This window comes from Corvus hawaiiensis, chromosome 1 (genome assembly GCF_020740725.1).
Source record: "Corvus hawaiiensis isolate bCorHaw1 chromosome 1, bCorHaw1.pri.cur, whole genome shotgun sequence".
Lineage (NCBI taxonomy): Eukaryota > Metazoa > Chordata > Aves > Passeriformes > Corvidae > Corvus > Corvus hawaiiensis.
The window spans coordinates 13,697,184-13,722,748 of record NC_063213.1 but is presented as its reverse complement, the minus strand read 5'-3'; the positions used below and the strand labels follow the sequence as shown (position 1 = coordinate 13,722,748).

Sequence of the window (25,565 nt, the reverse complement as noted above, 5' to 3'; positions counted from 1 at the left end):
CTGATGCAGCACTCCAGGTGAGATCTCACCAGAGCAGAGCAGAGGGGCGGAATCACTTCCCTCTCACTGCTGCCCACGCTGCTTTGGATGCAGCCCAGGACACGTTTGGCTTTCTGGGCTGCAAATGCACATTTTCAGGTCACGTCCAGCTCCTCCTCAACCAACAACCCCAAGTCCTTCTCCTCAGGGCTGCTCTCAAACCATTCTTCACTGTTGGGGTTTTAGGAGCTCTCCTGGTTTTTTTTCTATTAAAGGAATTTTCCCCATATGTGTTGCTAGGGGGACAAATTGCTGGCTACTTCAGAAAAACAAAAGAGATGGCTACGGGGGTGGGGTGCATCTGGCTACTCTTTTGTTTCACCTGGGTGTGCGGAGGCTGCTTTCTTCGGCTGCTTTTCTTTCTGCCAGAGAAACCCTGGGATCCCAAGCCCGCCGCTGCTTCAAGCCTTCGCTCGCCCTGCCTGCCCAGGCCTCCGGGGGGTTCCCCGTTTGGACACATCTCCTCTGCCATCTGGGATTTGTGCTTGTCCCTGCCGTTCCAGCCTGCTGTTCCAGCCTGCCGTTCCATTCTGCTGTTCCCGAGGGTCCAGCCGGACACCAGGATCGGCTGCCCAGGGGTTTGTGAAGCTCCTTTGTCCCATCCCTTCCCGGGATCCCGGGGCACCGGTGCCGCGTGCTCCCCGAGCTCGCTCCGGAGCGCCCCCTGCAGCCGCGGGGGACCCATCGCACCTGCCCTGCTCACCGGGAGCCGCCAGCGCCCCTGCCGGCTGCGAGCGGAACTGCACCCGAGGGGAAAGGGCCCGACAGCCGAGAAGGCTGGGACTGGGTTTGTGATTGTTTGCTGTTACTGCCATGGTTATTGCTGTTTGTTTGACTGGTCATACACATATAGATATATAATAGTAAAGAACTGTTATTCCTATTTTCCACATCTTTGCCTAAAAGCCCCTTGATTTCAAATTATAATAACTTGGAGGGAAAGGGGGTTGCATCTGCCATTCCAAGGGAGGCTCCTGCCTTCCTTAGCAGACACCTGTCTTTCAAACCAAGACATTCACCCAGCCTGTATTTTGTGCTTGGGATTGTCCCAGTCCAGGTTCAGGATCCTGCATTTGCCCTATTTGAACTTCATGAGGTTTGCATGTGCCCAGCTCTCCAGCCTGTCCAGGTCCCTCTGGATGGCATCCCTTCCCTCCAGCGTGTCAACCACGCCACGCAGCTTGGTGTTGTCAGCAAACCTAACAAGGATGCCCTCAATTCCACTGATACTTTAATATCTTATCATCTTGATTAAAGAAAAATCCATGGGTTTCCTCTCATTTAGACAGTGATTTATCTCCACTTCTCATTTGCGAGGATTTGCTAACATACAGCTTTAGTTTATGACTTTTTAAATTTATATTCATACTGATTAAAAGTAAAAACACCTAGAGATCAGTTTCAAAAGGTCTTTTGTGGTACACACCACATAGATGGACAAACACACCTGAGCTAAAGCAGCCTTAACTTGCATATATCTTAACATTAAGTCTTACTTTTTCAGGCCATCCTTCCCTAAAAGAACAAAACCAGGCAAGGTTCTGCCCCAGATCTCAGAGGAGAAAGACGCGGAAGGGAGCCCCAGCACTGTGATGCTGGTGCAGAACATCTGGCCTTGATGCAGAAGGACAAGGCACCCAAGCCTGCTCTCCTCTCAGCTCCTGTGAAATTTTGAGTGATGACATTTCACCATTTTGCAGTTTTATCTTTTACATCTCTTTTGCTGAATTGCACAGTTGCATTCCACTTTTTTTTCCACCTCATTCCACTGAGAAACTCCACTAAAATTGCTTCAATTGAGTTTCCCTGTTATGCTGTAGAATTTTCTTTTTTGGTCTTTTGCACAACATGGCTTTTACCTTAGGCACCAAACAAATTCACCATTTTAATAACAGAAAATGCTATAGCATTTTTCATTGTTCTTTGCTCAATTTGTTTTGTTGAAACCAACATGAAAAACAATTTCAAACTTCTCAGTAAATGCTTCATTTACAAATGCTCCATTTCAAGTGCCTACAGGGTTACAATCTGGTCTATGACAATTTTATTCATTTTTTAATCAAAAGCATTAAATCAAATTTTAAATAAATACTACTCAGTACTTCTGTAGTGCCCTCCAGCACAATATGGCAAAAGCACTTCATGGACAATAATGACTTTAGCTTCACTGCACCCTTAGGAAGAAGATTAGAGGTTATTCTTCAAATTATTTATTTGAGGAAACTGAGGCATGAAAGATTTCTTTCCCTGTTTTTGAGGTTCATCTCCAGCCTTAGATGCTTTCAGTTTTGGGTGATGTCTCTGAGATAGACAGAGCCTTACTTTGAGAAAAATGTAAAATATTCACATGTACTCCAGAACTTAATGAAAAAAGCAACAGACAGCACCACAGGACCCATCACCTCTTGGAGGATGGTGGCTGGAGAAAGGCTGGGAAAAGCACCAACTCCCTTGGAGCAGTTTGGTCGTGGGCCTGCACCAGGACACGTGCAATGCTCACTGCCATGCAAAGCTCTTACACAACACGTGATGAAACAAGATCAACAGCCAAATTTCATCATCACCACCACACTAAGCTATCCAGGGACCACCAAAGACAACCTCTTTGCCTAAAATGTACCAAGGAACAAAGTGTAAGACATCACACAACTGCTACAACCACAGCTCCAGAGGGACTCTGCAAACTGTTACAAAAGGGAGGGCATTTCAAGAAATAACTAATTTAGTGCCATTTGTTGCAGCAGAAGAGATCCCATCTCCTCAATAAAATTAATTCTTTTTAAACATCTTCTCAGAGACCTTATTTCCATTTGTGATTCTTTCCCTTTTCCACACTAAGTCAGAGCAGTTTGGACTGAATTCAGCATGTGTGATGGTGGTACAGTATTTCCAAGCAATTGTATTTCCATCCTGCAGCCCATAATAACACCTCAGCCCGGCATTTCATTATCCTGCAAGACCAGCACAAACCACAGATGTGGGTTGTTGAAAGCAGCAGTCTCCTCTTTTCCCCTCCCCAGATGGTCATGTCTGGCACTGGATTCCTCTGTCCACCTTCTCCTTTCAGTTTATTCAAGCATTTGTATCATTGTACAAAAGATCTAAATTAAAATTAATGTTTAATAAAAACAATTTTAATTGGTTACATTTCCCAGGCTGGTCCAGTTCAGTCTAATTAACAGCCTCATAAAAGCTTAGGGACGCACAAGGGAGGAAGCAAAGCATGGCCAAGACTGCTTCTTTCAGCAGCAGAGATGACTGAAAATGTCTCTACTGCTGTGGCCTCAGATCATTGAAAGGATACTGCTCATCTGCAGTCTCAGAAACAGCTCAAGACACTCATTTAAGCATTCAGTAACTTGCACTCTGTCCATCTCTCTTTTAATATCATCCCTCTTTTATTACCTCCTTCAAAATCCTACCTATTTTCAACTAATCTAAATAATTGTGTCTTGTTCACTGAAGTTGCTGTATCAGCAACTCCCCCTCTTTCAATATGAACAGGCTTTCCAGGAATAAATCCCTCTTGCCCTTGCACACTGCTGACCTATTTTCCGTAATTTGTTTTTTTCCCTGCCAGTTTCTAATCTACAGCAGAACTTCATTTGTCACCACAAAACAACTTCATACGAATTACTCAAATTCCGCCTTCTTTCTTAGAGGAGACCAAATTAAGACAGAGGCACAACTATGCTTTTAAATGATATTTCTTGAATGTATTAGAAGTTAAAATGCATAAACAGAAGGGGAAAAAAACATGTCTTGTGGTTGAATTCCTCTTCATCCATCCCACCCCAAAACAGGTGAAAACAAAGAAGTCATAACACATTAGAGAAATATGTGCTCGAGTGCTTCTCACCAGAGTCGTAGCACTTTATGCACAGATGTCTGCATAAGCACTCTTTTAAGGTAAACAATAGCACTCGGGGAGCAAAATTCAGTAAGAAACCAGAAAAACTTTTGTTGATTAGGATTGAAAAAGCATAGACACTGTTAAACCCCACATTTAAACATTCTGATTTTGACACAAGGTTTTCTTAGTTGTCACTTAATCAGTTACAAACTAGCTAAAGTCAAGTTGAAGTTTTCAAAATGTCAAGGAACTTGCTGTCAATTTCCCATAAATCACATTGGAATCCCAGATGAGCCAATCAGTGAAGCTAGTCCAGTCTAAGACCTCCTTGAAGAAATTTTTATTATGCTTTAACTCTTCACACCTATTTTCTGAACCTGGAAAACAAAATACTTTTAGGAAACCAGATGGAAGCAAGCCCCATTACCTTCCTATTCTGAAGCTTCTTCCTCAAACTATGAAAGGAAAGCTTGAAGAAACTGAAGAATAAGCAAATGCTGGGATGTCGGTAAGAAGTGACTTTAGAAATCAAGCTGTACTGAGAGCTTCTTTCTCTACATACCTGGGCAAGATCTTTGGCCACTTCCACTTCCCAGTGTCGCAGAATACATCAAGTTTCAGACCATCTAGATGGGCTTGTCTAGCATCCTGCTATGGCCAGCTCTGGCTCTTGCAGAGGGCAGTGCAAGGACAATACTGACCCACCAACACTGACTAGATGGGAAATAGAAGATATCTGCTTTATCATTACAGAACTAGAAGAGTGAACCAGAGAGTGAACCTTTGAAACAAGGTAAAGGCTGCTACATCTTATATTAAAACTGATTTACTATAAAGGCAAAATCAATCTAGAAAAAAAATCAGAAAATTCTGTGACAAAGGCTCAAAGGCTCCTCACTGAAATTAATAAAGCTCATAGTGTTCTCATGAGATTATATGATTTGAAGAAAAAAATGGGGAGAAACGAAACAGATTAGTTCAAAACCTATGAATTTTCATTTAATATAATCAGCAGATTACTCACTCTTTTCTTTTTTGTGGTCTATCCTCAGCTATTTACAGGCTCAGAATGACTCCTTAGTATTAATACTTAGAATCTTTTTGCAGTTTGATTAAAATAAAAACAAACAACAAAACTTAAATATCTTGCATGCATGTATTCTAAACAGTGGAAGAGTAAGTTAAAAACAAGGCGATTAAATTTGCCAGTGAAATACAACTTAGGTTTAAAACAATCTTTTAAAACATGATCAATGAGTTTTGTGAGACTTCACTATATGACACTGGTGGACTGAGAATCCTGGTGACTGAGGAAATTGAAACAAGAATAAATGCAAGATAAAGAATTCTGAAAAATGCAATCTAGCCAAGTTTCGAAGGGAAGAATCTTGGAAAAAGTAGCACCTCCCAAAAACCAAAACCAACAAACCACAAAAAAACCCAGCAAAAATAACCATACTTTAAATAATTAGTCTGTGATAATACTGAGGTGTCTGGTTTTAACTGCAGCATGAAATAATTTTGCAGCAAACTTAGCTCTAAAAGTAATTTCAAATAGCAATTCCCAGTCTTTTGCCCTCTTGGGGTAATATGGATGAATATTAATGTAATAAGTACTTATTTATACTGTAGATGAATAAAACAAAAGAAAATGGGCAATGGTATAACATCAAATATTAATGAAGAAAAGTAGTCAAAAAGCGTAAGTAGCAGTGAGAACAACAGATTACTGGAAAGATGACATTACTCCTCTGTCTTGTTTACCAGCTCCACGACAACACTGGAGAGAGCAGACACGGAGTGGGCCAATGGTACGATCTATAGGCAGTTAACCCACAGTCCCACTGTATGAAAAAGTATTATGTTTTATTTGTTTCAAACTCATTTCTGGTCTACCTAATCTATGCATAGCAGTAGAGTTTGAAATGCCTGAAGTGGAGCAGATAACTGCATTTCCACTTGCATGTTTCTTTGGACATGGCTGGAAAATATTTCTCTTTATGGTGGAAAAACAGTGTAGGAAGAAATGATTTAGAAACCCAGTACATTTCCAGAGAGTAAAGTGCGCAACCTGTGGAGTGGAGCAGAGACACCAACACTCATCCACAGTTAGCCTGGCCATACAAGAAGGACAGACAGAGAGACGACTTCTACTGACTTTGTAGCAAGGATGAAGGAACATCACTCCAGCTTTATGAGAAAAAAACTACATTTTCCCACTCACCACAGACCACTATTGTTGGGGTCTCCTCTCCCCACCGTGTAGCCCTGGGAGAGGGGCCCTGAGGGCACAGACACGGGGTTTCCTGCCCCTGCTCAGCCTCGTTCCCATTGGTTGGTTTGTGTTCCCTGCGCGGGCAGAAGGACCCTTGGTCCCGTGACTGGAACAGTTCCTGGGCAGAGCTCCGGCCATGCGGCTGGAGAAATAAACATCTCTCTGAAACAGCTAGCAAGAATCTGTCTGTCCGTATATATTTCCTTTCCACGGGACTCCTGGTTTGATATATGCGTGTTGCAGTATCCCCACTGCAACACACTATGAACATCAGACAGAGCGAGGTACAGATGCACACACAAGAACCATCCATCCAGTGGTGTATATGCTGAAGCATAGTTAAACACTGGAAAGCTGAAGCTTTTTGTCTATGCATTTCAGGTAATCTAAATAGTAGCTGAGTACTAGGGGAGTTTCCTGTCAAAATGAGGTAGTAAAGAAGAAGACAGGATGTATTTATAAACCTGCTTTATAAAGAACATCCTGTAAGAAATACACCAATACTGACCTGTATTCTGATACAGGTAAATAAGAAGGGTTAAATGCTGGATAGGGAAGAAGATAAGAACAGAACTCCCATGTGGTACAAATCCATGTAGCTGGAAGAAAGAAGGTAAAATGAGGCTAAATATCAGGGAAAAAATCCTTAATGGGGTGATACATCAGATTTCGAAAGTCTCCCAAGGGAAGAAGCAGAATCCCCACTGCTCAACACATATAAAAGCAGCATGGACAAAGAACTACAAGATAGGCTACAGGGAATAACTCAATACATAGCAAGACGATGGCTCAGATGACCTAATAATATAACAGGATTTAAAGTGAGTAGATAATTCTATTATCATTAACCACATTCACAGTAGTACAAGCTAAAACACTGTTGCTATGGCAATCAATCCTTATGCATCGTTGCAGAAAAAGACTGAGATACAAGGGATGGAAATGAATTGAACCAGCCCTTCCTATCCTCAATTAATTCAACGTACCAGTCAGCTGGGAAACTACCTAAGACGAAAGTTTACACCAAGCTTCCCACAAGCCTTTTAAAATATACAGTAGAGTACAGCTGAGTGTCTGGCATTCAAATATAGGTTATACTTAGATTTACAGAGTTAGTTAAAATTCAAGGTAAGGGCAAGGCTCCAGTTCAGAGGGGATGCTGCTGGAAAGAGATGGATTGCTCTCATCATTGCATTTGGAATACTTAATACTACTTGAATTCTCTCAGCCCAAAGTAAACAGACACTATGAAAGACCAATGCATGCATGGTTTTGCTCTCATGGTATTGCAGCTCCATCTCATGAGAATATGAGACAACTTGCTCTCCATGTAAAAGGCAAGAAAAAAAGACAGCAGAGGTGACTGGAACTTTCTAACAAACCATAGCATCCGAATTCTTAGTCTTAATTTATACTCACAACTGAAAACATACAAATTTTTAAGAGTCAAGCCCCAGGATAACAAATGATCAGCAGTCTCTTGATTACATATTATCAGCTCTAAATCAACTCCACGTTATTACAGAGTAGTAAAAACATGCACATCTCTCAGTACACCGGAAAATGGATACCAGTTTGCTCCCTCAGCTTTTCTCTTTATTTACAGTAACAGAATATTTGTCAGGAAATCGTGAATTTAAACTTGGCAGTAATAAAATCCTTAGAATGGGAACATTTTGGAATTTAAATTTTGAAAAACATAATTTAAATCATTCCCAGTACCACTCAAATACAGTTTGAATCTCTACTGATAAATGTGGAAAATATCACTACATTTTTAATGACAACTGATAACTTAAAATAAGCACTAACAGTTCTCTTCCTCCGAAACAAAAGTTTACAGCAAGACACAACAAGAATTGAGTGGGATTGAAAGCTCAGATACCTAGAGGAAAAACCACCATGCCCTTCCAGTTTTGTAACACAGCAAAAGGTGGTTACAGTGTTTTTAGGAAAAACTAGAAGCATATGCAGACATCTAATTCTGCTCCTTGGAAATTCACAGCAAGGCTTCCTTTCAAAAAAGGTTTCTCAAGTGAACAAAGTATTACATTTTTGGTCTTTTGATAATCTACAGTATTGTTAATAATGCAAAGCAGCCCACACAGAGAGGGCACTACAGGTTATAGGAGCTATATTCAAAAAGGAACATGTTTTTACCTGCTAGTGCTGGCATTTTAATGTAATCCTTACTTAGTGTTTTTTGCAGCACTACACAAAATATTCATTAGAAACCAAGGGGGGAAAAAGATCAGAAGGGAAGCAAGTCCATATTCTGGTTTGAAAATCAAATATGAGCAAGCAAGTATACCAGAAGGTAAATACGAACTCCAAAATCCTCAGTTACAAATATTTGAAAGAGGCTAAAAAGAAACCAGCATGCTTTTAAAAGGCCACTAAATTTGATCTTAAGGAATGTATTATATTTTAAGTGAGAAGCAAAATACGTAAGTCAAGAAAAAGATCAGAGCAGCAGTGGAGTTTTCAATACTCACAAATGCATACAGAAGCAAAACATTTGATAGATGTGCTATACAGTTACCCTTGTACATTAAAAATTTATTTACACAATGTAATTTTTTGTAAAAAACTTATCAGGGATAAGCAGAAAAAATGTACTATCAAGTACTATCAGAACATTCTTGAAATGCTAGAACATGCCTGAATTCGTGAGACATTTATTCAATTGATGAAGATACATCATTTTTATTGAAAACAGCCCATAACACACTGCATGTATATTTTGTTTCTATTTTAACATATTTCATTAGTATTTTTCTTGGAATTTAAACAAAAACCTTCCCGCTTGTGTGAGCTTCAAGTCATTAGTGCCAAAACTTCAACCAATGTTTCATGAGAAAATTACTGAATTATGTCTGTTTATGATTATAACACAGATTTCTCAAGAAAATTATTCCCTCCTGGGCATTAAAAACTAAATGAGTATGAAAGACTAGAATGTGTTGAATGTGATCAAGCTAGCCTTTCCCGCCAAAATGCTTCAATTTAATCCAAAACTAATTTTTTAAAACTTAAACAAAGTCTAATAAGTTATTTCACTTCCAAAAATGACGTGCATTTACTAGGAGACTCAATATAAAGAGATCATTAAAAAAAATCAATATGTGAAGGCCAAGAATTTTATTATGCAACTGCTGTAAATAATTTCTTTTTTTTTAATATATATGTAAGTTCATGGATGACTCAAAAAGAGCATGTGTGAGAAAGAGAAAGCAATCCCAGTGCAACTGAGAAATTAAACTGAAAAATTAAAGCAAGGAGCCAAAAAACAGACACACAGATGGTGAAAACTGGCAAAAATTAAACGTAAAAATCATGCTCTTAAGTACCAACAGATGCAGTGACTTTAAAATATTACTCCTTGAGGATACACAAAGACAATAATCCCAGATTGTGATTCCTGGGCGAGTCTACTGCTGTGCTAGAGCCCCAAAGTACACTGTACTGTATGTAGAAAAAATGATGTGTCAGAGACGGTGATATCTGCTCTGCCAGTCTACTAAAACAGAAGGGAAGCAAGTTAAACTATCCCACACTGTGAAATTAATGTCTTCAGGGGGAAAAAAAAATTAACTTTGTCACTGAGATTAGAGAGGTGACTTGCAGAATCCATTTACAGATTTATAATACTACAGGACTGAGCATGAGCTGGTTATTTGAGCATTTCTGAAACATTCCTTCTTGAAACGATATTCAAGCTTCCTGCTCCACATGCAAGGAGGACTGTGCTTCCCAGATTCCCTGTTGTTAAACACTGCCACAACTAATAGCTTTTGCTGACCCCAATCTCAGTTAGGGTCTCCTAGATTTTAATCACCACAATTACCTAGAAGCTATCCCAGTTTAGACTACTGGTATTAAAACAGGGAAAGAAAAATAATCCAGGATTTGAAAATCGAGAAACTGAGGTGTAATACCTATATGCTTGAAGTTCAGCCTTTCCTAAAAGATCTTCTTAGAATCTAAACTTGAATAATTATTAGTATTACTATAAAACACATGACGTAAGACCAATTTTCCAGATTGTTAAATTAATTCACTTGATGCTGGTCTCTGTGACTGAACAAACCAAGCATCCTATGCCATCACTGTCATTTCAGGCTAGCTGCAGACATAACTATAAAGACCACAGCTTTTTGCAGGGCTAAAAAACAGTCAATAAAAAAAAAAATTATATTTATTTACTACCTCTTCCAGTATGCAGAAGTTTACACTGGGCACTTCCTTATCTAAAACAATTACTGATGCCATCAAGATAATCACAACATAAGGAAAATGACTGAAAACTCAGCAACAAGAATGTATTTTCTAAACAAAATTTTTAAAGAAAAAGCTTTGTATGAAAGTTTTAAAGTTATATACAGACACATTTAAACATACAGATGCTCATACACATGTATATATATGCATGTAATCAGTGGCAACACTTTAAGAGTCTTCCTAAAAATGAGCAGTTAATGAATTGCTCTGTATTTCTAGTATACAAACAAGTATGGACGTGTGCTTCATTTAATTCTAATGTTTATATTGATGAGCAGTAAAAAAGCTGAGCTATAAAAATGAATGTGAAGGTTTGCTGTGTTCAAACTGGCAAACAAGGATAGCGTCATGAATCAAATGAACTTTATCTTTTGTAGAGTCTCCTGGCTGAGATGACCCAGAGAGGTACAACTTCTCACCAGCACACCCAGCCAGAGCGAGCCCCAGCAGCTGCTGTTTGCTCTGCTGAAACAGCCCCAGGGGCGGTTTCGAAGTGACTCCCACCACCCAAAACAGTCTCAGCTGCACTCAGCAGATGCAAGCACTGCTCTGGTTTCACCCAAGGTTTCTGAGGTTTGGCTTTGGAATTAGACAAGTCAAAGCGTGCCTGACACCAACATGCTCAAACCCCCAGGGGCCACCATGGGAGGGCACAACTCTTCAACTGTGCCTCCTTTTATTCTACATTCACAAAGTGTCTCAAACACCAGAAGCCATAAAATTAAACAATCATTAGTGAGCTGTGTTGCAATGGTGTAGGTAGATATGTGGGTTCAGACTGATTCTGATATATTAACTTTTTTTTCCTACGTATTTCCCAGCCTACATCTCAGTATTTTCTGCTGTCCTCTGACACACCAGTATGGAGCTGAAGTACCTCCCACCCAATCTTCAGTTTCTCAGTAAGACTGACATTTGGAAATTTAGAGAAAAAAATTGTCAGAGTCCTTGAGCTACATTAATTTCACCTACCCATAATGCTACACTACACACTATACTACTGAAATATAATATTATGTCTTTTGCAAAGAGAACAACTTTAAAGACCTTCAAGTCACCAGCAAAATCATCAGTTCTGATAAGACGATGAGTTAAGAGTTTTCATGAAGAGAAAGCTATTTATAGCGGTGAAGTGTAACTACAAGAACAACTGATGGGCCTGCTTTATGAAATCTGTGCTTTGTTGTAAGAATTATGGCTGAGAAAACCAAGATAAATAAAAATGGCATGATGGAATACTCAATGCAACTTTCAATAATTTTAAACAGAGATACTCACAGATATGCCCACTTTCTTTTGGGACATTTAATTTAGTCTGTGCTTTGGATAAATGAGTTGAAATTATAAGCAACCATTAATTCCTACACATTAGGAAAGTAAAGATTTTTGACGACAAATGAGGGTATCCAAAAGGAAGAGGAAATTAAGCTTTGATACAAAGTGACTGAAACTGGCTTCCTGCCTAGTATTTTGAAGAAATAGTAAGAGAACCAGAGGTTTTGATCATAATGGGTACCTCACTCCTCATGTGTTTATTCCATGGTCTGTAAAAATGACTGCAGTATACAAACCAAAGGGTAATTTTTTTCCCTCTCCCATTTTAGAAATACTTTTATATGTATACTGCCCTTAACACTGATTTTTAAACTGTGAAAACAAGCAATATTTTCAATGGCAAATGTGCTAAAATAATAATAGCCAACTGATTTTTTTTCAAATTCATAAAGGGTCATCTCTTGGCTGGAAAAAGAAGCATAAAAAATTTCAATCCAAATGAAGCTAAAGTAATCACATGCAGATGGCATGAAAGTAATACCTTAATATTGAATCTGGGCAATGATTCTTATTCTTAAAATATCACATTCAAGAGATCAACATGAAAAGTAGTATTTGTTTGAAAAGTAAAATCTTTACAGCAGTTTATTACAGAAACTCTTTAGTTCATCCAGTTGATTGCTTCTTCATGGAAACACTAGTTGTGCTGTTATTTGCTTTAATTCTGTGTATCCTGAGTATGGAACCTCCCTCACCCAGGGTAACTGCATCAGTTACACACTGGTGTTCTTTCTTTGGCACAGGGATTCAGCAAAATGCCTCACCAGCGCCACAAGGCAGCTGGCCATTAGTTCTTGGGTCTTTTGAAAAGATTTTTAATTATTTATTAAATCAGATCAAATAAAGGTATTAAAAAAAGAAAGAGAGGTATTACTGTTTTTTCTGTTTTGTATGTGACATATATAGAAGTAAATAACTTCTTCATACATCCCAATTTCCTAACCAGCTGAGATCCTCTTGTCCCTGCTCGCCCCTTCCCTGGCCCTGGATACAAAGTTGACCATTTCATATGCAACTCCAAGGAGTTTCAAGATCAATTTAGAATGGACTTATTTTCAAATCAGCCATTGAATGAACTGGCAGGCCTGGCCTATTATCTTATTTTCTCACCCAGTTATACTGAGGAAATAAATTAAAATCTTATGGTATCTCCCATCAACTAAGTCATATTACGTAATTCCATTCACTCAGTTGCTGCACTCTCTAAATCTTGCTGTGTCGCTTCATGAGAATCATGACATTTCTCAAAGTATCCTATAAATTAAAGTAACCACTTAATACAGCCAGAGTACTACATTCAATAATGAAATGCTCATACTTAAGCAATAAAATCAAGATTAAATTTAAAACCCAAAATAAAACAAAAACCCAGACAAATTACTTCCACATAACTCAATTATTAACTCTAAGTTACATAGTATCATTCCCATTTACAGCGAAGTTCAATCATGTCATTAAAATGACCTGTCCACACAGGATTTTAAAGAATAAGCACCTTTCCTATTTCCATCAATGAAAGATAAATTAACTATCACTTCCACAACAGAAAGGATAAACTTGGCCCTTTTCTGAAAGCACCTTCCTCCCCAGTTAGTAATCCATAGAAAGGAAAAATATGAAAATCATCCTGCTATTATTCAATAAATTAGATAAAGATAGGTTTCCCATTCAGGTAAAATCTGCATTTTTCCCTTACCCAAAACAACCACTTTGTCTTAATTTCTGTTCTGCTTGGAGTTAACTGACTTGCAGGTCTCAGCAGTGATTTACCTGAACCTCCCCTAAAAACTATAACAAGAAGCCAAAAGCTCTCATATCCATGTTCAAGTCCAGATAAGTTTATTTTAGTGTAGGAAGTGCTTTTATTTTCGTGTAGGAAAGCCTAAAATTTCCACTTCAAACTAATAATATAAATATTACTTTAAAATAAGTAACATAAGCCATTTAGAAGAAAAATTGTATCAGGAAGAAAATCACAGTATTAAAAAAAACCAAAAAGGCACTTATTTTTCCATTTAAGGTCAAGAAAACTCTACAATGTGAATTAGGTGAACTGAAAATTAAGTTAATGTGAAGCTTAAGCTAAGACCAGTCTGACTTCCAATGCAGACTTACAAAAGCTTGGTTTGACAACAAAGCCAAGTAAATTATCAATCTTGGAGTTTCTTATAATTTTAAAGGAACAAGAAAATAATTCTTTACTTTGAGGGTGACAGAGCACTGGAAAAGGCTGCCCAAGAGGGTTTGTGGAGTCTCCTTCCCTGGAGATATTCAAAACCTGCCTGGATACGATCAAGTGCAGCCTGCTCTAGGTGAACCTGCTTTAGCAGGTGGTTGAACTACATGATCTGCAGAGGTCCCATCCAAGCCCAATCTTTCTGTGATTCTGTGAAAAAAAACCAAACCCACAGCATCTGGGATAGCCTTCTAATTTTGCATGGTGTCTTCCTGATAGAACATAGAAAAGAATTGCATCAAGACTCTACAAAATAAAACACAAAAGGGATTTAGGGAATGGAGTGTAGAGATGGCACCTCTTTCCTTCCAAGGAATTGGCTCCTGCCCCACAGCAACTTGTATTACAAACCATTAAGCAGGTACATAGGAAGAAGAGACAGGTACAGCAGAGAAAGTAAGAATACAAAATAAAAGGGGAAAAAAGGTAAAATATCAATACCATGTACTACCAGTACCACCTTCTGAAACAAAAATGCATAATTTCTTTTTTAGCCTTGAAGATCCAAGTAGTCACATATTTACACTTTGGTTAAAAGACTAGAATGCAGAACGAGCATAATGTGAATTTTAAATTAGGAATACTTCACCAAGAAGGGCAAGGGAGAATCCTCTATAGACACAATTAACAGAATTGCTTTAATACACTTAAAAGTTTTAACCTTTGTGGTCTTTGAAGTGAACAGTGGAACTGCATCTATTTCAGGTTTGTACCAATGGGCCGTACTGCCCTGAAAAGTTTTACAGTGCTGTAAACTAATGAAATAAATTATCTTAATTTGGTTAGATCTATTTTCATTAACTGTATTACCCACCAAGGGAATGAGGACGAATTTTAATTTTACTAATGTATTTCAGTTCTGCATTACTTTGGCACTCCATAATTGCAGCTCCTGCTCAGTGCTGCTCACTCTGCCATCCCAGGGGCCACCTCTCCCCCTCTCTCCCAGGCAGGCAGGGCTGTGCAGGGGGGAAGCTGTGGCACCACTGACTGCCACCACCCCAAGCTGAACATGGCTAACTCCTGCCACATTCCCATCGGGACTACTGAGGACACAGCAGAGTAGCAACAACAAGCACATTATGAAAACAGAGACCATTTTTGTTATAAGCAAGTAGTGTGGAGACATTATACACACCTCGACTAGAAAGTAAACACATGAGAAGATAAACCTTTTTCACACCATGAAGAAAGAAAACAAAGAAGAAAAAAATCACTGGACACATCCTTTTGACAAAATGTTTTCCCAGGGCCATTAATGGATTTTCAGATGTCCTTATCTGACCTGCTGCCATGGACAGACAGAAGTCAACAAAGAACGAGATAATATTGTTCCACAAAATATTTAGAAAACAGTCAAAAAACTAACAGAAATAATTAATTTAAACCTTCCTACAGCATCTCTCTGCAGTTTTAGAGTATTATTTATCTTGCTGGTATGGTAAATTCATTACCATAAATTTCCACAACAACAGGATTATTTAAATAGTTTGGTCCAAAAGGGAAGACAAATAGTAGTGTATGGTTACTAGCAAGTCAGAAAATGCCTTTCATGCGTGACAACACTTTTCAAAAAGTTTTTGCAAAACAGAGTGGGTCTTATAGCAGGTAGTAGCAGAGACAGAGCTGTGATATCTCACTCCATGCAGCTCTTGTCAGGCTGCACCTGCAGAACTGTGTCGAGTTCTGGCTGCCACAGTGCATGAAAGACACGGATACACTGGAGAGGGTTCAGAGGAGGCCCATGAAGGTGATTAAAGGGTTGGAAACCCTGCACTGTGAAGAAGGACTGAGGAAGTTAAGTCTTTTCTCCCTGGAGAAAAGAAGACTCAGGGGGACCTCATCACATTATTCTAGTACTTAAAGGGTAGCTACAGAGAGGACAGAGGCCCTCTCTTCACAGCGACACACATGGAGAAGACAAGGGGCTACAGGTACAAGCTGCATCGGAAAGATTTCATCTTAATACAAGAAAGATTTGGTGGTGGTGGTTTTTTGTTTTGGTTTAGTTTTGGGTTTTGGGGGTTTTGTAATAATCAGAACAATCAATCACTGGAAGAATCTCCCTAAGAACTGATAGACTCTCCATCACTGGAGGTAGTCAAGACAGGATTGGACAGGGTGCCAGATAGTCTCACCTAGGCTCTCTTTCCCACAAAAGGTTGGACCAGGTGTCTTCCCACATGGGCTGTTGATTCTTTAAATTTCAGACTAGTCCATCATCTGCCTGCTTATACTTAAACATCTTTGAGAGTGAGAGTGTTTGAGTGTGAGGATATACACACCTGAACATGATGCATGTCTTTTCCTATAATAATTAAAAGCCATGAGTATTTTTGTAAAATTGCCTTTTCTGGCATTGGTTTGGCTTTTTTTTTTTTTTTTTTTTTTTTTAAATGTGGACACATATGGAGTTACATTCTGCCACTGAATTCGTATCTACACAGCAGCATATAACTGAAAGTAGACTGTAGCCCCCAACTGTCTCACCTATTTAATACACAGTATGAAATGACATATTATTTTTGAAAGGAGAACAAGATAGATGCCAGCATGAAACAGTGTTTATAAAAGCATCACCACTACAGCTGTCCCCAAGCAATAAAGCTGTTTATTCCAACCTCCTACCTCATATAAACTGAAATCCTCAGCACTGAAAAACAACTTCAAATCTGTTCATGACTCCAAGACAAATAAGAAGAGTCTTCTCTCTTCAAAATATACAATTACAGTCATGTCCATAAATGTCCATTTTCTACACAAGTGGACAGATGTCTAAATTCCACATAAATATTTTCTTAACACTAATACATACTGCATTGGTTGTATCTTGAAATTTGATTCTATCTCTGTATATACTGATACATTCAGCATAAAAATAAGTCTTTCTCTTTAAGGCTTCTTTGTTTCTGTGGTTATACACAAACATTCAGAGAATATTTAACATATATCTGTATTAACATATTCACATGTAAGGCTTATACAGGAAAACATGGATATTCTTTTGAATTCAGGAGACATGAAAACTCTTCTATGGGTGTAGGAATATATAAAAAAAAAACCAAAACATCAAGATAGGCCTTCAAAATCAATTGGCTTTTAAATATCGAAATTATTATTAGATTTAGAAATCTGGATCTGAATCAAATTAGATCCAAAGTCAGATTTATACCTAGAACAGACCTGTGATTCTGATTCTCACCACAGAAAAACATGGTAAAAATTTTAACCTTAAAAGCAGAAACCATAAATACAGAAACAGAGAACTAGCATGCCCATCATAAGCACTTGCTGTCCCTTTCCCTGCCCCTTTTTAAGCATTCTGACATGTAACACAGAACCCAGCAATCCCCCAGATCGAGACGTGTCTGTGGGACCTTCCCCAGCACTGCAGCCTCAGCTGCTGGAAGCAGCTCAGCAGGGTCCAGCCTGGAAGCGACCAGCTGAGCTCATGCACGCCTCAGCTTGATGCAGATCTATACTCCAGTGGTAAACAGGAGGAGTTTGGACAGTTTTTTGTAGATACTCACATCATAATCACTGAAATACAGGTTTCTCATTTTGGAGCTCACTATGCATAGCATATTTCCTATCTAATAAATGCAGCAGAGGGAGAACACAAACAAATCTAGAGAATAATTACTTAATTGTGGTCTCGTATCAGTGATACCCCAACGCCACAACAGTCTTATGGCAAGTCAAATACTATTAGAAATTGTGTATGAATTTTGACATTACATATACAAAATATTCCGCAGAGGTGATTAGTGAAAGAAAAAAGGAGAAAAAATAAGGAAATCATTATTACACATGTAGTTAGTAACAGCTCCAAGATGTCAGGGTGCTGTTCTGGCAGCCAAACAGGGCATTTGGCTGCCTCAGACCACTGCCCTTGCTGAGCTGTAACTGTCCCTCTTCATGCTGAGTGGAGGCTGAGAAGCCAGCATTTGACAGCTTACATTTCATCTTAGCATTTGAGCTCCTATGCTGAAATAGTTCACATCTTGCCAATATAAAGAAATTAAGGGAGCAGTCAATACCTAATTGCCTGTAGAAGCACCAGCTAAGAGAAAATATTCTTGGGCCAAAACAAGCTTTTCACCATCTTCATATAACAAAATCCAGAAGAAACAACTGCTGTAGCACTCAGGGTGTTGACAGCCCTATCAGAGTGAAGCCAGTGCAATCACAGGGCCAAGAACCCATCTCAAGCAGTAAAAAACATTTATTTACAAGTGGATATGGCATTGGGGAGACTTTGAACTCTTGCAGGGGCACCTTGAGGTCTTCCAGCCAACTCTTTGATTAACATAAACCTTAAGTGAATCCTCCAGTGGTTACTTCTACCTGCCCCTGGTTACAAGTGTGCCAAATTACTCATGTGCCAAGCCAGAAACAAGCAAACACATGACATTTGGTGACATTTACTTGTCCCGTGATCAGCCTCAGAGTGTTCTTGCCTAGTTTCACAAACCCTGGGCAGCCTCATGGTTACACACACACATCCCCCCACCTTTCACATGGGACCTCCACCAATGACCCCCCAAAAAGACAGCTCTCTGCAATATGCCTAGAGCTCTGAACACATGCATTTCTGTATCTTTGTGACAGAAATCCTTTATAGGGAGTATGATTAGCTTTAAAACCATTTTTGTATTTTATAATGTATATACTGCCATGGTTCTATGTTCATTAAGGTTGTTATCACAAGAGAAAAACTATGAAGTGTACGGTTCTCGGAGAGAGAGGAAAGCAATAGATTCTACCCTGACATATTATGGAGTAATGGATGACCAGTTAAAAATTATTCCTCCAACTTAAGCCTAGGTATTCCTTTTTCCAAATCTTAAAGCCCAGCTCCTTATAACAATGATAATTTTTACTGCAGTTTAAATCTCTACATGAGAGGAGTTTGAGATAAGAGCTTCCACCCTTTAGCTTCCCCATCTTCAGGCCATGAAACAGAATTCACAGACCCTTCCACTGCAGTTACAGTCATATTAGAAAAGTAAAACCTAGGGAAAAAAGCTGAAATACACCTGTCAGACAAGGAGAAGCACGAAAGAGGTACATTAGAGAAAATAAAAATATATACTTTAGCTATAACACTATGAAACATTTAGAAACCAACAAAATAAATGAGCTGCATTGCTGCCTTTTTCTTAAGGCATGAAATAGAAACAGGTTTTTTGTTGTTAAATGAAAATTTGACAAATCCACATGAAATTAGTGGTTTAAATTCACCAACCAACCTCTGAAGCTTCGATTATTTTTTTTCAATTGACAGTGATGAAACGCAATAATTTATAGTATCCAAATGTTTGAAGAAAGCATATTCAACCATATTAAAAGCAGGCCTTATTTTGCTGAAAATACAAGCTGAAGGCAGGTACTCTACAGCTGGAGATACAAGACCCTTATGCTATTTCCATGTCTGATCCTGCTGCAACAGGAACCAGAGAAACTGTACCAGATTACTCTGGACAGATGTCCTGAACAAAGGTAACTAAGGGAAGTGTTCCATACAGCACATTTCTGCACAAGAAGACAGCAGTAGTAACCAGCTTCCCTTGCCATTTCAGAATGCATTTGAGTTGCTCTAGTCTCTGGCTTTTACTGCATACCAGAAAGCTACAGGGCACTTAGGAATCAGACATGTTCTTCAGTAACAACTATGAAATTTTACCCCATCTCCTACCTTGTTTTCATGCACTGATAAATACAGATATACACTAAATACATAAATGTATTTAAATATATATATGTTATAGATTTACATATAGTTTTAATGGAACCAAACTCATCATATTTGCAAATCTGATCAACTGCTTCATACTTAACTGGGGCTGTTTTATGATTTCCACTCCTGCTGTCCTCACACCCAATTCCCAACCAGCTGAGCAAGGAATATACTGTTTCATTTCAAGGTGTCTTGTTTGCTGTCAGTTCCAATAGTTAACTAATAAAACTGAAATGACCACCTGAGAGAAAGTTCCTGTGTACCTAAACTTAAGGAACTGGTAAAAACTTGAACTCTTTCACGCATTCCCTTTCATGCCTCCCTGGTATGAAACAGCATGAGGCCAGAATTGATCAGGGCCCAAGCAAGTCTTGAGGTGAACTGAGGGAAAAAAGAACTCTCAAAGAAAAGTGGCATTATCATATATATGAATAAATTTCAGAGAAAATAAGATTTTTCAACTATTCTTTAAAGTTTGGTTGCTGTGGGGAAAAGGAAGGTGTTCTGGAGGGCAAGGCCAAGAATAAAAACCAACTTTTTCTCTTTTTAAGATATTTCAGAATCAAATTAAAGATTGCACTTTTCTTCCCTAGAACTTGACAATCTGTAAGAAAAAATTAATTGAGTGAAAGCGTAAAAAATACAATCACAGAATCACACAGTGGTTGACCTATAGTTCCAACCCCCCTGCCATGGACAGGGGTACCTTTCACTAGACCAGGTTGCTCAAAGCCCCATCCATCCTGGCCTTGATGGGATAGGGCATCCACAACTTCTCGAAGCAGCTTGTTTCAGTGCCTCACTGCCCTCCTAGTGAAAAATTTCATCCTTATCTAAACCTATTCTCTGTCAGTTTAAAGCCATTCCCCCTTATCCTATCACTACATGCTCTTATAAAAAGTCCCTTTAAAATCCTTACCTTTCTAAATGTATTCTGAAACTGAATTTGCATTTTCGGCTTCACAGTGGTGAAATGATTCTTTGGTACAGTGTTTCACATAACTTATTTCATGGGCTTGAGAAATACCAAGTTACTGAGAAACACATGGATCATTTGCCCTGTGGACAACCAGGGGGCTCTGGAACTAACTGGGAACAATTGCTAGGCAGATATATCTAACCAGCACATACAACCAGAAGACCTTAAAAGACTTGTAAAGCAGACAATCTTTTCCATTTATTTGATGTATCACTCTAATTTACCAGAGCCCAAGTAAAACTCAACAGATATGAGCAAAAGCAATTACTGCCAGGAATTTTAACGGGCTTCATGCATTTCTCCATTTTTAGGCGCTAAACCCCAGACAAGATTACAGAAGTACTTCTCTAACACCTACTTGAACATATCTAATTCTGTTCCCTTATTAATCCCTGCTACAGCAGTTTATAATGGTTTCCTAGAAACAATGTCTCTTGTAGTTTCATCTTCAGAATGAGCTGTGATGCTATAGAATTACAGTTTGCTTCCTAGTGCTGTTTATAGGAAATGAGGTGTTGTCCGCACAAAAATAATTGTATTTCTTGGGCACATCACACCTTCAAAATGTAATTCCAGTGAATGCTCATTTATGCTAGAAGGTGACAAAAATCACCCTGGAATCCCTTTTTGCCTTATATTCAAAAGGAAGAGATGAGGCAAGCTTTGAGAGAAGTAATTTGAGCCCAGCCAGAAGAGCCTTCATCGAACAAGAAGTCTCTGGAGTCTGCAAGATGAACCCAATGTTTTCTACCACCTTCTCTCAAGAGCCATAAAGGCAGGTTAGATCAGGACTATTAGTACCCCTGGTACCTGTAATGGGTTCTGCGCTACAGGTTTCTTGGCACTGTTGGCTGCCTTATCCTTGGTGCCAGACCTGCTGTCTGCTACTCTTTATGCACAGCCTGGCAGGGTGCACAGAGCACTTCAGCCCCTCCCACAGCTCTGCCGAGCACACGGGAACACAACTGCAAGTTGCTAAATTAATTGATTTTGCCAGATTGAAATCTCATTGCTCGAGCTTCCCCTTCTAGAAGTCAAGGTTTAACCACAGAGGATACTGAAGAAGATATTAAAAATGCCAAAAAGTGTGGAAGAATATCTCTGCCTGCAGCTACTCCATCCCCTACCAGGCCCTTCCTCTCTTCCCTATAGTGCATCCCACTCTCCCAACAGACTTTCTTGTCCTATATGTACCCTGCTAAACAGACTTCAGTCTAATTAATTACCTTGCTGATATGAAATTGCAAAAGGATCCTAGTCTTCCAGGTACATGCAGAATCATCAACATATTCAAAGAATAAACTCTCTCTCTCAAAACAAACGAACAAAAACAAACAAACAAACAAAAAAAACCAAAAAAACCCCACCACCACTACAAACAATCAAAAACAAAAAGCAGAAAACTTGCTCTAAAGAAACAGCGAACAGCGTATTTACAATTTCAAACTGCAAACAGTTAACAATATGCTGGCAACAAATATGCTTCCAGTCTACCCCTACTGGCAAATTATTTACCTGATTGGTGAACAAATTGAACTAGTTAAGCTGTTCAGAGACTAAAATCAATACAAAGCTTAATATGAAACATATATTAAAATTTCATGTACCTGACATTTTACAAGATGATCACTATTAAGATTTCTAATCCAACTTCTTTTGCTGAGACAACAGTTTCATTAACTGCCACAGTACAAATCTAATGATGCATGGAAATATGCCTCAAAAACATCAAACAAGCAGAACTGACACAGGAGGTGCCTTCAAATCTGGGCACCGACTTTCTCTTTCAACACAGGCTGATACAGAGACAGCAGCTCACTTCACCAACCTAACACTGCATCTTCTTGGAGGAACATTGGCATTAAAAGTGTAGAGGAAAGAATAGAAAGACCAAAGACAGAATTTTTCTCATAGAACATGTAATTAATTTGCAGATAATTACAAGACAAAAATAGTTAATAGCTCACATTTGGGAGGGTGTTTAGGCTTTTTTTAATACTCTGTGATATTGTTTTAGCTCTTCTTAAATTAAGAATGGGGTTGAATAAAGAATGTTTGGAGTATGATATGATTTGGCAATGTTGGACTCCAAATATCAGTAAGGGATTTGTGGGTGAAGGAGAGCAGTCCCAGGACAGCAGCCCAGTGTTGGATTATAAACCTTCCCCTCCATTCACACACTACACTGTAACAAACACTGGGCTGTGTCAAATAGCAAATTTCATTTTGAAGCTCTTCTGTACAAAGCAAATTCTGGTTTATGCCCTATTGCTGTAAAATAGAAAATTTGTACATTTTTGTTCAATGCAGAAATTCAATATTTTCATGTCACATTGCATAAAGAAGAAAAATGAGGTAATAATCCTACATATGCACTACCTTACATATGAGCTTGCTGTTGTATTTCCAATTTCCATATTAAAGATGCATTTTCTGTATACACTTGAAGACACTTCTTTGAAAATTTCAAGCACATGCAAAGACATGAAGTGACTGCTAGGTAATTTGAATTTCAGACCTTTAAACCTCTGTGACTACCAGCTTATAAATAAATAAATAAATAAACAACAACCACACATTGGAACTACTGAGTGTCTCAAAAAAGCCTAAGATAAAAAGCAATATAAATATACACTAAATAAATACAACACTGTGTTTAAAGTTATAATTAATATGCTTTATGGTGTTAAAAATAACAAGCATTTAAAAGTGCAGTGTCAAAACTGACCCACATTTGGCTATTATGTATTATTATTATTATTAGAATTCAATGGCAGTGTTTATCAAAATAATACTAATTAAAATAACTGTTGGTATCAGTTGTGAAGAACAGCAGCACTCCATATACTATATTTATGTGTTTATGAACTCAAAAATTAAATCATTTTCAGGAGTCCATTTCAGTCTTAGTGCAGGTTTTTTGGAAGCAGAAGGAATCCCATACAAATTTAGTCAGCATACTGCTGGTGCTTCTATTACAGTTCGAGAGCCTATGTCAGGTACAAATACACTTCCTTGTAATAGCTTGGAGTAGCATAAAGATTAGATTGATAAAGTAATATATATATACACATATATATTACCTGTTCTTGCCTCTCCAGCCACTTGTCCACCATGGGATGACTGGCACTTAACGATGAACGAGCATTGTCTCTCTGAAACTGGTTAGACCAGCTACTAGTATCTCGTGGTAGGCTTCTGTAGTTTTCATCTTTCTAGTTTAAAAGAAACAAAAAAGTGTCTTATAAAAAACAACCAGTCCTTGCACATTAACAATGCAGCTGGTTATTAAACGAATACAAAAGGAAGACTGGACCCAAGGGCTGGACTCACGGACAGCGTGATTGCTCGGCCACTCAAGGGCAAGAGCTCCCTTTCCTTAATGCCAGGGACGCCCAACTAAAGCCTTGGTGGAGTTGTAGATCTTGCACCCACTCATGCTTCCCTTCCTCTTTTTCCAACCTCAAACCTCCAGTGCACAGATTCCAAGTACATACTCAGCAAGGATTTCAGAGCATCATGCTCCTCAGATTTGTTCTCACTGAGAGCAAATGTACCAAATGAGCCCATTCAGTGACAGCTACAGCCACCATATAATTTTCCCAAGTCTCTGAATGTAATCAATTTTACAATGAAAGCAGTCTCACTGCTCCAGGTACTGTCCTTTAGACCAGAATAGCATGCTGTAGAGTTCAAAACTTGAATTTATTATTCCACATAATAATGCTTTGGCTGGTTTGCCTGAAGGTATACAAATACAGTCACATTTGTAGAACAGCAGCAGATGGAGATTGTGCTGACAGAGATACATTGATCCTACTGAGACTGATAATTTTTCTCTTTCTTTTTAATTGATGAATTTGTCTGCACATCTTTCCTACAAGCTGTACAAATTCTTCAACTTCTAAAGGTTATTAGTCCTTACCCAGTCTGATCACTAAAAGCCAACAAAAGCACAGAGGCAGATTTTTAATGATGGGAGTTACCTTTAGCCTAAAGTCAGAGTTACTGATAGATTACATAGCTTAGTTCCTTCCAACTGAAATAATACATGGAGCTGAAATTCTGCTTAGCTTTTCAAAAGAGGATTATAAATATACCACGATATATGTAAGTATCCTTCCTTCAGAAGCAGAGTATTTTTTCCAGTCAATGTGTGTCTATCTTCATGCCAAATCAGATAATCTAGAGAGAGTATCTATTTTTAAAACAGGATTGTAGTCCTACATATTTTGCAATACTACCACTTTTAGGAATCTCAAAAACCTCTAAAATAATAAACCAATACCAGTGCACACTTGCAGTTATTATTTTCTTTAAGTTATTGTTTTCTTTATTTATAGCACACAGATTTTTGACCCTTTTTTAAATCAATATTTCATTCCATCATAAGTATTTCCTTTCCCTTTTTGCCATACTTATATTTCTTTGGCCTGGAACGATATTAGTCCAATATTCTAGATGAAGCATCAACTCCCTTACAATTGTCCTTCACAACTTTGTTTCTTGTAAATATATGACAGGCTTTGCTAAGAAATGCAGTTCTTAGTCTAAATGTGAGATACAGCAGTTTTCAAAAGCTTCCTGTGCAAGACCAATCTTTTCCCAGACATATCAAACCTCTTCTTTCTTAACTGATGACAACTTCTTTCCTTGAAAGACTTTGTAGTATAAAATAAGTCTTCCATTTCAAGACATTAAAGCTTAAATTCAACCAGCACAAGGTAACTTTGTAAAAATATGTTTGCACAAGTAACCAGCCTAACAAATAACCATCTTAAATTACTTTACCCTACCACAAAGGAGTTAAAACTTTGTGTCTTTCAG

General features: G+C 38.4%; 1 protein-coding gene across 23 annotated transcripts in view; it reads right to left on the bottom strand.

Annotated features, from left to right (window-relative positions):
- Positions 1 to 25,565, bottom strand: part of PARD3 (par-3 family cell polarity regulator) — a 450,644-nt gene that overhangs the window by 232,744 nt on the left and 192,335 nt on the right. For 18 of the 23 annotated variants that reach the window (XM_048292146.1, XM_048292221.1, XM_048292304.1 and 15 more), the window contains one exon: positions 23,822 to 23,953. The exons of the other annotated variants lie outside the window; for them this stretch is intronic. In XM_048292146.1, the coding sequence (XP_048148103.1) occupies positions 23,822 to 23,953 (132 nt within the window). The remainder of the gene's footprint in view (positions 1 to 23,821; positions 23,954 to 25,565) is intronic. 23 annotated transcript variants of the gene reach the window in all.